Source organism: Rutidosis leptorrhynchoides, chromosome 2 (assembly GCF_046630445.1).
Source record: "Rutidosis leptorrhynchoides isolate AG116_Rl617_1_P2 chromosome 2, CSIRO_AGI_Rlap_v1, whole genome shotgun sequence".
Taxonomy (NCBI): domain Eukaryota; kingdom Viridiplantae; phylum Streptophyta; class Magnoliopsida; order Asterales; family Asteraceae; genus Rutidosis; species Rutidosis leptorrhynchoides.
The window spans coordinates 392,563,322-392,578,291 of record NC_092334.1 but is presented as its reverse complement, the minus strand read 5'-3'; the positions used below and the strand labels follow the sequence as shown (position 1 = coordinate 392,578,291).

The 14,970-nt window shown below is 34.1% G+C and overlaps 1 protein-coding gene across 1 annotated transcript; it reads right to left on the bottom strand.

The window, feature by feature from the left end:
* Window positions 1-10,202: 10,202 nt before the first annotated feature.
* Window positions 10,203-11,106, bottom strand: LOC139889067 (uncharacterized). Its single transcript, XM_071872040.1, has 2 exons — window positions 10,594-11,106; window positions 10,203-10,388 (listed from the first exon to the last, which is right to left on the bottom strand). Exons 1-2 carry the CDS (start codon window positions 11,104-11,106, stop codon window positions 10,203-10,205), a joined length of 699 nt encoding a protein of 232 aa, XP_071728141.1.
* Window positions 11,107-14,970: the final 3,864 nt, after the last annotated feature.

The window sequence follows — 14,970 nt, the reverse complement described above, 5'->3', positions numbered from 1 at the left end:
ATATATAGTTTCCAACAAAATTTGTTAAGCAATCATTTTTCAAGTAAACACGGTCGAAGTCCAGACTCACTAATGCATCCTAACAAACTCGATAAGACACACTAATGCAAAATTCTGGTTCTCTAAGACCAACGCTCGGATACCAACTGAAATGTCCCGTTCTTATTGATTAAAAACGTTCCATATTAATTGATTTCGTTGCGAGGTTTTGACCTCTATATGAGACGTTTTTCAAAGACTGCATTCATTTTAAAACAAACCATAACCTTTATTTCATCAATAAAGGTTTAAAAAGCTTTACGTAGATTATCAAATAATGATAATCTAAAATATCCTGTTTACACACGACCATTACATAATGGTTTACAATACAAATATGTTACAACAAAATAAGTTTCTTGAATGCAGTTTTTACACAATATCATACAAGCATGGACTCCAAATCTCGTCCTTATTTAAGTATGCGACAGCGGAAGCTCTTAATAATCACCTGAGAATAAACATGCTTAAAACGTCAACAAAAATGTTGGTGAGTTATAGGTTTAACCTATATATATCAAATCATAATAATAGACCACAAGATTTCATATTTCAATACACATTCCATACATAGAGATAAAAATCATTCATATGGTGAACACCTGATAACCGACATTAACAAGATGCATATATAAGAATATCCCCATCATTCCGGGACACCCTTCGGATATGATATAAATTTCGAAGTACTAAAGCATCCGGTACTTTGGATGAGGTTTGTTAGGCCCAATAGATCTATCTTTAGGATTCGCGTCAATTAGGGTGTCTGTTCCTTAATTCTTAGATTACCAGACTAAAAAGGGGCATATTTGATTTCGATAATTCAACCATAGAATGTAGTTTCACGTACTTGTGTCTTTTTTGTAAATCATTTATAAAACCTGCATGTATTCTCATCCCAAAAATATTAGATTTTAAAAGTGGGACTATAACTCACTTTCACAGATTTTTACTTCGTCGGGAAGTAAGACTTGGCCACTGGTTGATTCACGAACCTATAACAATATATACATATATATCAAAGTATGTTCAAAATATATTTACAACACTTTTAATATATTTTGATGTTTTAAGTTTATTAAGTCAGCTGTCCTCGTTAGTAACCTACAACTAGTTGTCCACAGTTAGATGTACAGAAATAAATCAATAAATATTATCTTGAATCAATCCACGACCCAGTGTATACGTATCTCAGTATTGATCACAACTCAAACTATATATATTTTGGAATCAACCTCAACCCTGTATAGCTAACTCCAACATTCACATATAGAGTGTCTATGGTTGTTCCGAAATATATATAGATGTGTCAACATGATAGGTTGAAACATTGTATACGTGTCTATGGTATCTCAAGATTACATAATATACAATACAAGTTGATTAAGTTATGGTTGGAATAGATTTGTTACCAATTTTCACGTAGCTAAAATGAGAAAAATTATCCAATCTTGTTTTACCCATAACTTCTTCATTTTAAATCCGTTTTGAGTGAATCAAATTGCTATGGTTTCATATTGAACTCTATTTTATGAATCTAAATAGAAAAAGTATAGGTTTATAGTCAGAAAAATAAGTTACAAGTCGTTTTTGTAAAGGTAGTCATTTCAGTCGAAAGAACGACGTCTAGATGACCATTTTAGAAAACATACTTCCACTTTGAGTTTAACCATAATTTTTGGATATAGTTTCATGTTCATAATAAAAATAATTTTCTCAGAATAACAACCTTTAAATCAAAGTTTATCATAGTTTTTAATTAACTAACCCAAAACAGCCCGCGGTGTTACTACGACGGCGTAAATCCGGTTTTACGGTGTTTTTCGTGTTTCCAGGTTTTAAATCATTAAGTTAGCATATCATATAGATATAGAACATGTTTTTAGTTGATTTTAAAAGTCAAGTTAGAAGGATTAACTTTTGTTTGCGAACAAGTTTAGAATTAACTAAACTATGTTCTAGTGATTACAAGTTTAAACCTTCGAATAAGATAGCTTTATATGTATGAATCGAATGATGTTATGAACATCATTACTACCTTAAGTTCCTTGGATAAACCTACTGGAAAAGAGAAAAATGGATCTAGCTTCAACGGATCCTTGGATGGTTCGAAGTTCTTGTATTAGAATGATAACCTACTTTAAGAAACAAAGATTTCTTGAGGTTGGATGATCACCTTACAAGATTGGAAGTGAGCTAGCAAACTTGAAAGTATTCTTGATTTTATGTAACTAGAACTTGTAGAATTTATGAAGAACACTTAGAAATTGAAGATAGAACTTGAGAGAGATCAATTAGATGAAGAAAATTGAAGAATGAAAGTGTTTGTAGGTGTTTTTGGTCGTTGGTATATGGATTAGATATAAAGGATATGTAATTTTGTTTTCATGTAAATAAGTCATGAATGATTACTCATATTTTTGTAATTTTATGAGATATTTCATGCTAGTTGCCAAATGATGGTTCCCACATGTGTTAGGTGACTCACATGGGATGCTAAGAGCTGATCATTGGAGTGTATATACCAATAATACATACATCTAAAAGCTGTGTATTGTACGAGTACGAATACGGGTGCATACGAGTAGAATTGTTGATGAAACTGAACGAGGATGTAATTGTAAGCATTTTTGTTAAGTAGAAGTATTTTGATAAGTGTATTGAAGTCTTTCAAAAGTGTATAAATACATATTAAAACACTACATGTATATACATTTTAACTGAGTCGTTAAGTCATCGTTAGTCGTTACATGTAAGTGTTGTTTTGAAACCTTTAGGTTAACGATCTTGTTAAATGTTGTTAACCCAATGTTTATAATATCAAATGAGATTTTAAATTATTATATTATCATGATATTATCATGTATGAATATCTCTTAATATGATATATATACATTAAATGTCTTTACAACGATAATCGTTACATATATGTCTCGTTTAAAAAATCATTAAGTTAGTAGTCTTGTTTTTACATATGTAGTTCATTGTTAATATACTTAATGATATGTTTACTTATCATAGTATCATGTTAACTATATATATATCTATATATATGTCATCATATAGTTTTTACAAGTTTTAACGTTCGTGAATCACCGGTCAACTTGGGTGGTCAATTGTCTATATGAAACATATTTCAATTAATCAAGTCTTAATAAGTTTGATTGTTTAACATGTTAGAAACATTTAATCATGTAAATATCAATCTCAATTAATATATATAAACATGGAAAAGTTCGGGTCACTACAATATGGCCCTAATCACTTGGCACCATTTAGACTCCTCGGACAAAACAAACCTCCAAACCCATTAAACAAAAGCGCGTAATTAAAAGCTTGAGTGATAGCAATGTTCAAGCCACCATGTTCTAAAGATGCCATGACTTAATCCCAACGAATCCAACTTTTTTTATTATCCGAAGCCGATCCCCAAAAGAAACCCGATCTCAAACTCTTTATCTCTTGTAATATCGATTCGAGACACTTAAATAAAGATTGGAAATAAATTCCTAAAGAGCTTAAAACCGAGCGAATAAGCGTTAGGTGGCCTTTAATCTAAAGCATATTAGCTTTACACCCGGATAATTTATTCCTGAAACGATCCACCAACGGTTTCCAATGATCTAAATGATTCATCGCTTCACCCACGAGAAGACCAAGATAAGAAAATGGGAAATTACCTTTGGAACATCCGGCATAGAAACAAAGTCATCAAATTTTAAAGAGGAGACACCCACGCCCTAAAGACAATATTTCAAGACGTTAATAGCTAAACCTAACCAAGCTTTAAAACCTTTGAAAATATTGATCATGCATGCTAACTCATCTCTACATCATTTAGTAACAATAATTGCATCATAGGCGTAAGTAAGATGAGAAACCTTGTGTAAGTAACTAGAGGGGGAGGGGTGAATAGTTACTTAATACGATTTTTAAAACGTTTTCGATGATCAAAGAGATTTGAACAATCCTTGATCAACTTAATCAACTTAAACTCAATATGTGTGGTGTTTATGTTTGAAATAATGTAAAAAGTAAAGTAAAGAACATAAACACAAGAATTTATAGTGGTTCAGGTGGATGTTAACTAATTCACCTTAATCCACTCCCCGATTCACTAATCGAGAGTTTTGCTTCACTAAGCCTTTTCACCATATACGGTGGAGATCCAAATTACAAGTCTTGTACTCCTTTGTAGACAACAAACCTAATATTTCTATCCCTTTGAAAGATTACCTCTAACTTAGATCAACTTGTCTTCATCTTGGACAAGTATTAATCCCCAATGGAATTAATCAACTTCCTAGTTCCCTTTAAGGATGAAGATAGCAAAGCTAGCTTATGCTTCTAGTTACAAAGTACAAGACTCACCCTTTCTAGTGATGAAAATCCTAAGATAATTCAAATGATAATACAACACTAAGTAAACTCACTAATATACTAATTTGATAGTAAGTTTACAACACTTCTACAATCTATGAAATCATAGAACTTCTCTTGTTAATCACAAAAATATATATGAATTATGATCTTGTGATTCTCTGATGAATTTTAGATGAAGCATGCAAGAGGGTCAAATCTTCAAAGCTCTTCAAGTCTTGCTATTTATAGAGAGAGAAATAAAACTAGCCATTGCTGCGGCTCAGCCCACGGTCGACCGTGGGTTGACTGCACGTTGTCAGGTCACTTTCACCTAGCCGTTGTATGACCATTTGAATCCATTCAAACCTTGTTCTTTTGGCCTCTTTACTTCATTTAATACCTGCAAAAGATACCCAACATCCTATACAAGTACTATATGCATTAAGTGTATGATTCTCCTTGGTTGCATTCTTTTGATAGTGACTTGTCATAACCAAAGAGGAAACCCCAACGTTCTTGGATACAAGTCTTGATAACCAATTGTAGTAATCTTAGATTTGTCATAATCTTTTGTTTGTTTTTAACACACTTGCTTAAGTCGTTTTGGTTGGTCTATCATGTCATTGATGACAAAAACCTAATTAATCACTTTGCATGTCATTTATTCATCCTTAAGCTTATACGTGGATTAATTAGATGTGTTAATGATGTCTTACCTATTGAAACAAATAAGTTCAATTAAGCATGTTGTAAGACATCATGTTAAACAAGACTAAACCATTCTTAGACATGTCACTAAACTTAAACATATCTCTTTTGATATTTCAATAAGTGTGTTAAAACTTCTTTAAACACTTAAGAATATTTCATCATATCAATTGTTATCAAGCAAGTTACACTTAATTCATTTGGGTAGGCTAAGCATACATTTGTAATTTCCTAACCGATGGCTTATAGCAAGACAAAGTTCATACATATACATATATTAAGTAAGTATTAGCAAGTTGGCATTTAGCACATAGTCAAATAATACTCATCTATTATTAGCAAGTAGTCAAGTAATACTTATGTAATGACTAGCAATAGATCATGCATTAATCTAGGATTAAACATATAGTGATGATATAGCATTGTACCAAGGCTATGTAAGATTACTTGTACATGTGGTGTAACATCCCGCTTTTTTTCGTTAAATTTATTTTAACACAGTCTTTTTTTTAGAAAATATCTTTCGTTATCTAAATTCGTATCCCCCGTTAATAAATGTTTCCAATATTTTCGTTATTTAATTATAACATCTCTCATTTACCCTAGCATTTTTAAAAATAATTCGTTGGGTTAATTCACGCGCCCGTTTTAAACTCGAGGGACCGAAGTTGGCTAGTGGGCAAACTAGTTGACTAGGTTAACTAGTCAACCCACCATCTCCACCATTCATTCATTTCTTCCACCTTTTTACTACTTCCATTTTCTCTCATTTTCTTCAAACAAAGATTCATCATCCATTTTCAATCTAGCAATCAAACATCAAAACGAATTAAACTTTTGTGATCCTTGCATCATCCTCTTCAATTTGGTACCAATTTCATAGCTTGGGGTAAGCTTTTCAAAATCTCTAATTTTCATAAATTAGACCTTTAGAATTGAAATGGTGTTAATTAGTGTCTATGGCTTATTGTGATGTCGTGTATGTAATTTGTATGCTCAATCTTGTTATCTAGTATAACTAGCATCATTAGCTTCAATTTGATATGTTGGTTGGCTTGGTAAGACCTCATTAACATGATTATTGATTTCATGATCCTTGGTTAGGGTTTGATAGATTTTAAAACGAACTTTCGATGCATCAAATGCTTTGGAATGTTGTTGGTAAGTGTTTAGTTATATTGTATGCTTAATTACCTACGAAACGGCATATTATATGTGTGTAGTAAGTTCCCGAATCATGGAATACGTTTTACGAACTTGAAACTTTGATAATGGACTTTTAACGATCATTCGATGATGATTTTGTTGTTGTAAATGATGAATTTGATTTATTAAACGTGTTTTGTTGTTTTCTTTGTCAAAATACCTTTCCAATGGTGAAAGATACATGTTCTAAGTGTTTTCAGTTCACAAATAGTGTTTGTTTGAGTTTTGGTTCGAGACTTGTGAATTTTCTGCAAATTCAACTGGCCAGGTGTTTGGATGCTGTCCAGACTCTTGGTCGCCGTCATGTCCTTCATTGCTGGATGCCGTCCAGCCAGCCTGGACACCGTCCAAATGAACTACAAATTTCTGCTTGCTTTGGTCGTTTACCGTTTAATTCTAACTATGTTACCACCTCCGATTAACATGTAACTTGTTCTAACATGCTCATATATGATTATATAACTCAGAAAAATTGTCCGAGACCCGACCCGAATGTGTTGACTTTTTGTTGACTTTGACTTGACCAAAGTTGACTTTTATTCAAACTTAACCGAATACTTATGCAATCTTTCTCACGTGCTTTTATACTTGTATCTTGCATGAAACTTGACAATTTGACTCACATGCTATATTAATCGAGTCGTAACGAGCCATAGGACTAATTGAACACATTTCGACCGACTTTGTGTCGTAACCCGTAATTGATACAACTTATTTGTTTAGGTCAAGGCTAAGCAACTTTCGTTTGCACAACGTTTAATTACAAATACTTTGGCGTGCAACTACGGTGAGATCATAGTCCCACTTTTACTCTTTTATACTTATATTTGGGATGAGAAAACATAAACGTTTCGTTTTATTAATTGAACACAAGTACGAAAACAAACATTCCACGAACGAGTTTGAACAAAATTCCTCAATTCAGTTATCATTAGTTACACCTGATGGTGTAAGCGAGAACTTATGTTGTGTGGATCCATACAGGTTTGACTAACCCTCATTCAGACGGTTCGCTACCGTTATTCGGATGAAATATATTCTTTTTCGGTGTATGTTCTAACACTATTATACAGAGGTAAATGATACAGTTAAGCTTTGATAATTGGGTGCTCGATAAACAAAAATATCTATGGAATTCAAACGTTTGGAAAAATCGACTTATACTAAACTTGTGGTTCAACTTACTTACTTACTCACTTACTAAACCTATGATTTCACCAACGTTTTCGTTGACAGATTTTCTGTGTTTTCTCAGGTTCTTGTTTGGCTACTTGATACATGCTTCCGCACACTTTGATTACTTGCTTGGGGTCAATCATACATGCATACGCTAGTGATAGCACCTTTGGATTCAAACTTAAAGCATACATACTTACGCTATTTATAGCAACCGTGATTTTCAACTAATTATGTCGCAAGTTATTTCAATTCCAATTTATTACTTTTGTAAACTTAAACTTGTTGTCGAACCGTTTGGTAAACTAAACTCTATAAGTCTTATACATTTTAAATGAATGCGACATAATTTTGGGCAAACGTGTCTCATTTAGGGACTATGACCACGTAACGGGACCTAAGTTAACGGCGCCGTCAATGACAATTTTGTCGGGTCGTTACATGTGGCATTTTGCAAGATTAATGTATAAGTATACATTAATGTCCAACAGATGTACAAGAAAGGAGCAATTCTTGGTTGGGACTTGATGACCATCCTAAGTATGTCTAAATACATTTTAGGAGCATAAATTTTCCTGTAATACTTATGTGTTACCCTTAATCAAGGCTAAAACGTCTGTAAGGTATCATTAGGTATGATTAACCAAGATTAGCGTTCTAGTAAACAAAACTCTTTTGGATATGAAGGTGGCAACTATTCTAAGCATGTTTAAACAAGTTTTATAAATTATAGATGCCCCGAAATGGTTAAACTTTATTTGATCAAAATTTTGGACAGAACCTTCTGCGGTCGACCCATGCTCAACTGTGAGGTCGACCCTGCACTTGGTTTCATAAACCAGGGTGCAGGGTCTTCCACAGTCTAACCTGTGGTCGATCGTGGATCAAACCGTGTGGCATATATTTTAGTTTAAGCTTTATTTAGTTTGGTCTTTTGCTAGAGTAAGTGTGGATTAGTGAACTTGTATATTTATGTCAATATGTCTATCATCACCTTTAGTTATGTGCATGTGTTATCATCAAAACACTTATTGACATTGGTTAAAATTAATATTATCATTAAGCATAAACCAACATCCTTCCCCAACACCTTGATCCTTGAAGAACCTCTGATAAGTTACCTGAACTAATCTCGCACTTTATGCACAAATTTAGGCCTTCCATTATAATGAGGAATAAGAACGGATGATCGGGTCATAAATGCCGATCAATATTGTTATTAAGAGTTGAAGTTTACGCGAACATTTGAGGTTTAAAATGATAATTGATGAGATTTTATAACAAGTGACTACTCGAGACAAGTACGCGAAAAAATGGAGTTTAAACGAGAGAAAAAAAAGAAAAAAATGGGTCCAGCCGCAAATTGCGGTGGCCAGGCACAATTTGCGACTGGCTGGTGGATCTTGGATGCTGACCGATTCAATTCTGGCACCTTTTTGTGGCCAGTTTTTGCGGTCTGGACGCCATTTGCAGCCACTGGGTGCAAATTGCGGCTGGGCAAATTTCTGGATATATTTTGAGGCCGAATTTGAGGGGATTTTTGCTTCGGGAACTAGATACGTGATATTTATAAATAACAAACCCTAGTGCATTCTTCGGGGGCCATTCTCTGCATATTTTGAAGGCAAAAACATTTACAACAACATCGTTCATCATCAAAATTCAAGGATTCAAGTGGTGTTCTTCATGCTTTTTCATCAAAAGATCAAGTTTTTCATCAAAAGATCAAGTTTTTCATCACCATCATCATGAGTGGCTAGTTTCTTTCTCTTTATTTCTTCCATGAACAATTAGTGCGTGTATTTGTTTCATTCAAATTATTGTGTGGTTTATGATTTTGCAAGACTTATGTCGTTTGTTTTTTATGATTTTATGAACCAATTGGATATTGATTAATGCAAGTTTCATTGATTGTTGATTATTGCAAGTTGAGTTATAGTAATTTAACATTGTGTGCTTGATCCAACTTAATGTTAATTAGATTACGGAGAAAGACAAAGTGTCTAGATTACATAGTTCAAGCCTAAGATAATTGTGATTAATAAGCTTAAGAATTCTTTTCTATGAGATTTAATCAATATTTAGTGAACACAAGACTTGTTTGAATGAATGCATGCATAATTGGGATTGTGAAGGAATAAAAGCCTTTTAAATCATTGTTTACAACTCTTTACTTTAGTTATTTAACTGATCATTGCTCTTGAATCATTAAGTCTTAAGATAATCTTTAGAATTAGTAATTGTTTAGTTAATCACAATACCAAACTCCTGAGAATTGCTTGCTTTTAACCACTATTTCCCGTGGAACGAATCCTGCTTGCCCTCTATAAAGTAGAGTAATTAGGTTCATTTTGACCGGCCCTTTGGCACCGATCAACGGACTGAATGGATCGCCTTGTATAAGCCCTCATTTTACCTTGAATTCCTTCTTAGGACACTTGTTAATAAGAATCAAAGTGCATGCCGCATCAAGGCTCATACGAATCTAAGATCTCCACCGCTCCCCAAAACCCAACAATTCGAGCATATAATCGAAGAAGTCCCTTCTAACTGAGCCATATGCCTTCTCGAAGTCAATTTTAAAAATCAATAATTTTTTTTCTTATTTTTATACCATCCTATTATTTCATTTAGAATTAATGGTCCCTCTAAATTCTGACGGCCTAATATAAAAGCAGATTGCTCGCCACCATTTACTTTGTCAATTATAATCATAATATAGACGTGAGGATCTTGGTAATCACCTCTGAGGTAGCACTAATGAGAAAAATAGTATGATAATCTTTGATGAAAGAAGGATTCGAAACCTTAGGTCTTAATGTGAGGAAAGCTGAGACGACACCTTTTGGCATAATACTATCCCTGAAAGCTTGCGTGATATAAGCTAAATACGCCACCTTCAAATTGTTCCAAAACTTCTTTATGAATGCAAATGTAAATTCTTCGTGGCCCGGTGCTTTATTACTTCCACAATCTCATACTGCATCATGTATTTCATCCTTCAAAACACTATCTTCTAATATTACTCGATCTTTCTTAAATCACAACATTCGTCGCTAACCTGGGATCAGTAAAAACATTTTAAGGTGCCGATAACTTTACCTTATAGAACTTGAGGAAGGTGTTTTTTATGACATCCGGAGTCGTGATCCATTTCTCATTAATTTTAATACCATTGATCATTTGATCCTTTTGTCTTTGCTTAATTAAACTGTGAAAAAATTTAGAATTCTTGTCGCCTTCTACATCCCATTTGACACGTGACTTCTGTTTTAAATCAATGCTTTCGTCCCTTTCCAATTTATCTAATTCGTGAATAACCTCCAAGCGCTCGCTACAAATATTTTCCAGTATGTCAGGTTGTAACTTAGTTAACTTGGCTAGGGCCTCTAACTCATTAACACGACCCATTAACACTTCTATCATGTTTGACCCATTAGATCGCCTTTGTTTGGACCAACATTCTATTTTATCCTTAACGATTTTTATTTTATCATGTAAAGTAAGCCCGATCACATTAAATGCCTCCAAAGTTGCATCATTCACCAAAAAAACAAATTCGTAACCATTGTTCCAAGTATTGTAACACTTGAAAGGAATAGGACCAAAGTCCATATTGTCGCTTCGAACTAACAAAGGTAATTGATTCGACCACCCTTTAACTAGAATATATAGTTTCAAGTTGTTAAAAATGTTCGTGACATTAGGAGACAACAACACCCTATCGATTCGACTCATTTTAGTAGCAGTTGTATTAATCCATGTGAAGCTCCTCCCACCTAGAACCATGTCCACTAACCCAAGATCACTAATGAAGGATTTCGATAAATGGGCATCTCTACTATGAAAAATCGTGCCTAACCTTTTCCGATTCATTGATCACTTCGTTCATATCACCAAACAGCACATACTCACCAACATGCTCATTAATGAAATTCTTTAATCTATTCCACATTTGCAACTTAAGAGCCTATGTACTTGGGCCATAAATGTTCACCATTTAAAAAAAATAGAACTAGAAGAGGACAACTTATCCTTAACAGTGAGAAAATTATCGTCACTTCAAATACATTCTTTAGTGAAAAAGTTAGGGTCCCATATAGAAATGATACCTCCCGAGAAACCTCTAGCTAGGCTACACGCGTAATGAAACGAATAGTTGCCCCACATATCTTTAATCCAAACTCTTTTCCTCCTTTTCCAACTCCCTTTATAATAATGGATAGGAGCTTCATTGGTATTTTGCAAGAACTCCTATTTGGTCGACCAACTGTGTGATCAACATTTACAATTTTGTTTAATCCATAACCAACTTTAGCTGCTGTTTATGAGACTTCGTCTATTTTGTCGTCAAATGATCTAGACCAGCCTACATGACCACCAATGTTTCCAATCTTTTATTTTAGTTTATCCTCGGCCGCATTATTTACATCTTCCTGAATGGGGGATTTTGGACTAGCTTCCTGTTTCAATTCTCGATTAAGAACAGGAACATCTGCTTCTTTAATTCTCACCTCTTGTTCATCAACTGATGGAATAGAAACCCTATGTTCATCATCCGAATCCTCTTACTCTTCATTAAAATCCACTTCCCAGGAACCCACTTCTTTAATGGTAATGTCAAATGTCATGCCATTAATGCTCACTACCACTTTCTCATTTATCACCTCAATTGATCTGGTTGCCACACATACTTTACCAGGAGAAGAAACACCACGACTACCGGCATCGAAGAACATATATCTTCCAACAATTTCCACCATATTTTTTTAAGCCTAAGCTTTCCATGCACAAAGTGGCATTCCAATCACTTCCACCCACGTCATCCTTTCATCCACCACAAAGTGTTTAGATAGTGGTCTAGTGAAGAAGTATAATGACCTCATCATCGTATTGAGCTTGAAAGCGGAGCATGCATCCTCCAAAGGAAACTTCAGCCATAGCCTCAACCCACCAATGTGTTTCATCCCCACGTCTTCTAAGATCTCTCCTTTAATAACAGTGTTTAAACATGCCATAGATGCGTGTTCTTGTTATTTATCTGTTTATTGCTCAAAGAGTGATAACTAGGATTATCAGTTTCTTGTTAGGGCTCACCAAAATTCACAACATTTTCAAGCACTTAGCAGATGTAGATAAATTTTGTTTACCTAGAATATGAATTTCATGTGATAATAATATTAATGCATCAAATGTAATATATGAATATGAAGGAGGTGAGAACGTAAAACTATAATATCAAGAAGTAGTAATCTATTTATGTTATATATAATGACAAAGTCTCATCTTTATCTAATCAACCTTAAAAACAATTAAATGGAGTAAAGAGGACCATTAGATCAACAAACAACTTTCAATATTAATCATGGATTGCCTTGATCACTAAACAATTATCTCTCTCCTAAATTTCAATTGTTGAGTACCTAAAGTGTCCTGATATCGACCAAAAAGTCACGTTTTTTACCCCCGATATTGATCCTTGAAACCATAAAGTTCTAAATTTTATCACCAAAACAATCAATTTGTTGGTTAATTTGATAGGTTTAGTAATTACAAAGGCGATGTTTCAAGAATCACTAAAAACGGATGAAAAACGAGGAAAAACGAGCAAAACCGGCTAAGACGATTAACTCGCGTTTAAATAACTTATTTTATAATTTTTGGAAAAGTTTATTTACTTAATCTCATATTGTAGTATATTCAATTATGAACGCGCGGGTGCAAGAATAGTCAAAAACGGAGCTAAAACGAAGATTCTAGAGCGAAAACGGTGAAAGACAAGTTACGATCCAGCAAACGGCTTACCATAAGGAAACACGGCCTGCCAGCAAATGGGCAACAAAAATGGCTTGCCTTGGCAAACGGGCATCATAAACGGCCTTGGCAAACGGCTTGCCAAACGGCCTTTCAAACGGCCTGCCAGGGGTTTTTCAGTAATTTACTTACAACTTCGCCACCAAGCATTTTCTATAAATGGGGGCTTCATCCCACCATTTCAACACACACCATTCTTCACTTCTCTCTCTAAATATCTCTCTATATCCACTCTCTAGTTATCTATAGGAGATTAGTTCTCTCTCTACTTTCTCTCTCTAGATTCTAGAGAGAGAAAAGTACAGAGATTAGGAAAATAATTATCTCTCTATTGTCGCTCTCTAGTGATCAATAGGAGAATAGTATGTAGTTAGTAATAGAAGTTATCAAGCATTGTAACGCTATGGATATTATAAAGAAATACAAATGTTATTCTGCCGACATTATTTGGTAACATTTATCCTTTCTTTTATTAATTTATTATAATATTCTTGTTTGATGTTTGTGATTTATTAATATTAAAAATGCTTGTTGCCATGATGTGTGAGTAATTGCTTGATTGTTTGCCATGATTTAATAATGTTAGTTAGAGTTGATTATCATTTCGTACTCGCTTTCTGTCTATGATATTAAACCTCGTTATTATCGTCCTTCCACCAATAAACGTGATTAAAACCTTTTATAAAGTTGACAATTATAAGGTAATTAATTATCTGTGTTTATACATTGGTCAAGGTATGAACCCATCGGAAATACTATAAAGTACATGGGGAATTACCATAGGACCAGATCAAGACATTGGTCAAGAGTATAAGACTCGAGGAAATACTGTGGCAACAGTAGAGTACAGTATTGATGTACTATAGGACCACTTGATCATGGTCAAGGTTAGAAGCTATTGAACCACTATAAGTCTAGTACATGGTGGATAACTAAGGGATTTATTGGGTAGATTTAAGCAAAGGCTGGTTTAAATCATAAATGGGAATTTAACGCACTACAATACAAACTAAGCTTATAAATCTTTAAGGATGACTGAGAACTATCAGAGGTTCTAATTTGTTTACAAACCCTTAGATTTTACCAAACCATTGACAGAAAGGGATTCAAAACACAATCATAACCACTCAAGGTATGCATTGCGTCCAAGATAGGCCGCTTATATCCTTAAACCGGTTAAAGCGTTGGGAGTTGAGCATAGCTCATCCGATCAGAATATTTAAAGCCTAGTTCCTTGTGACATGCTAACCGGGAAACTGCTTAGTAGGGAATCTAGTTTTTACACCAAGGTATATCCATCCAATGAGTGTCTCGCAATTATCCCGACACTACGTTATCTTAAATCATAGTGAACCACGTCTTCTCTGTCCTTAGCTGTTGCATTCTAGCTAGCTTATTTTAATTATATTGCTTTAATATTTTAATTAAAATTATATAAACTATTCAACCCAACTATTGCCTTTACAAAATTTGATATTCCGGATAAAAGTGGTGTCTAGAATAAACCGGTTGGACTTGGTTGTTGGATTTTCCAAACAGTCGCCAATTTATTGGGACCAAAAGGATCCTGCCTCTCCACACAAGGTGTACCTGGCCCCTAGTCTTGGATACTAAATTGTGTACAAACCCAATCTTAATTACTATATTATCTGAATAAGCTTCGTT

Coding starts and splice junctions, on each gene's coding strand:
- LOC139889067 (XM_071872040.1), bottom strand. CDS start 11,106: ATGGACTTTGGTCCTATTCCTTTCAAGTGTTACAATACTTGGAACAAT. Junction 10,389..10,593: donor CCTTCCTCAAGTTCTATAAG/GTAAAGTTATCG, acceptor AACAATTTGAAG/GTGGCGTATTTAGCTTATAT.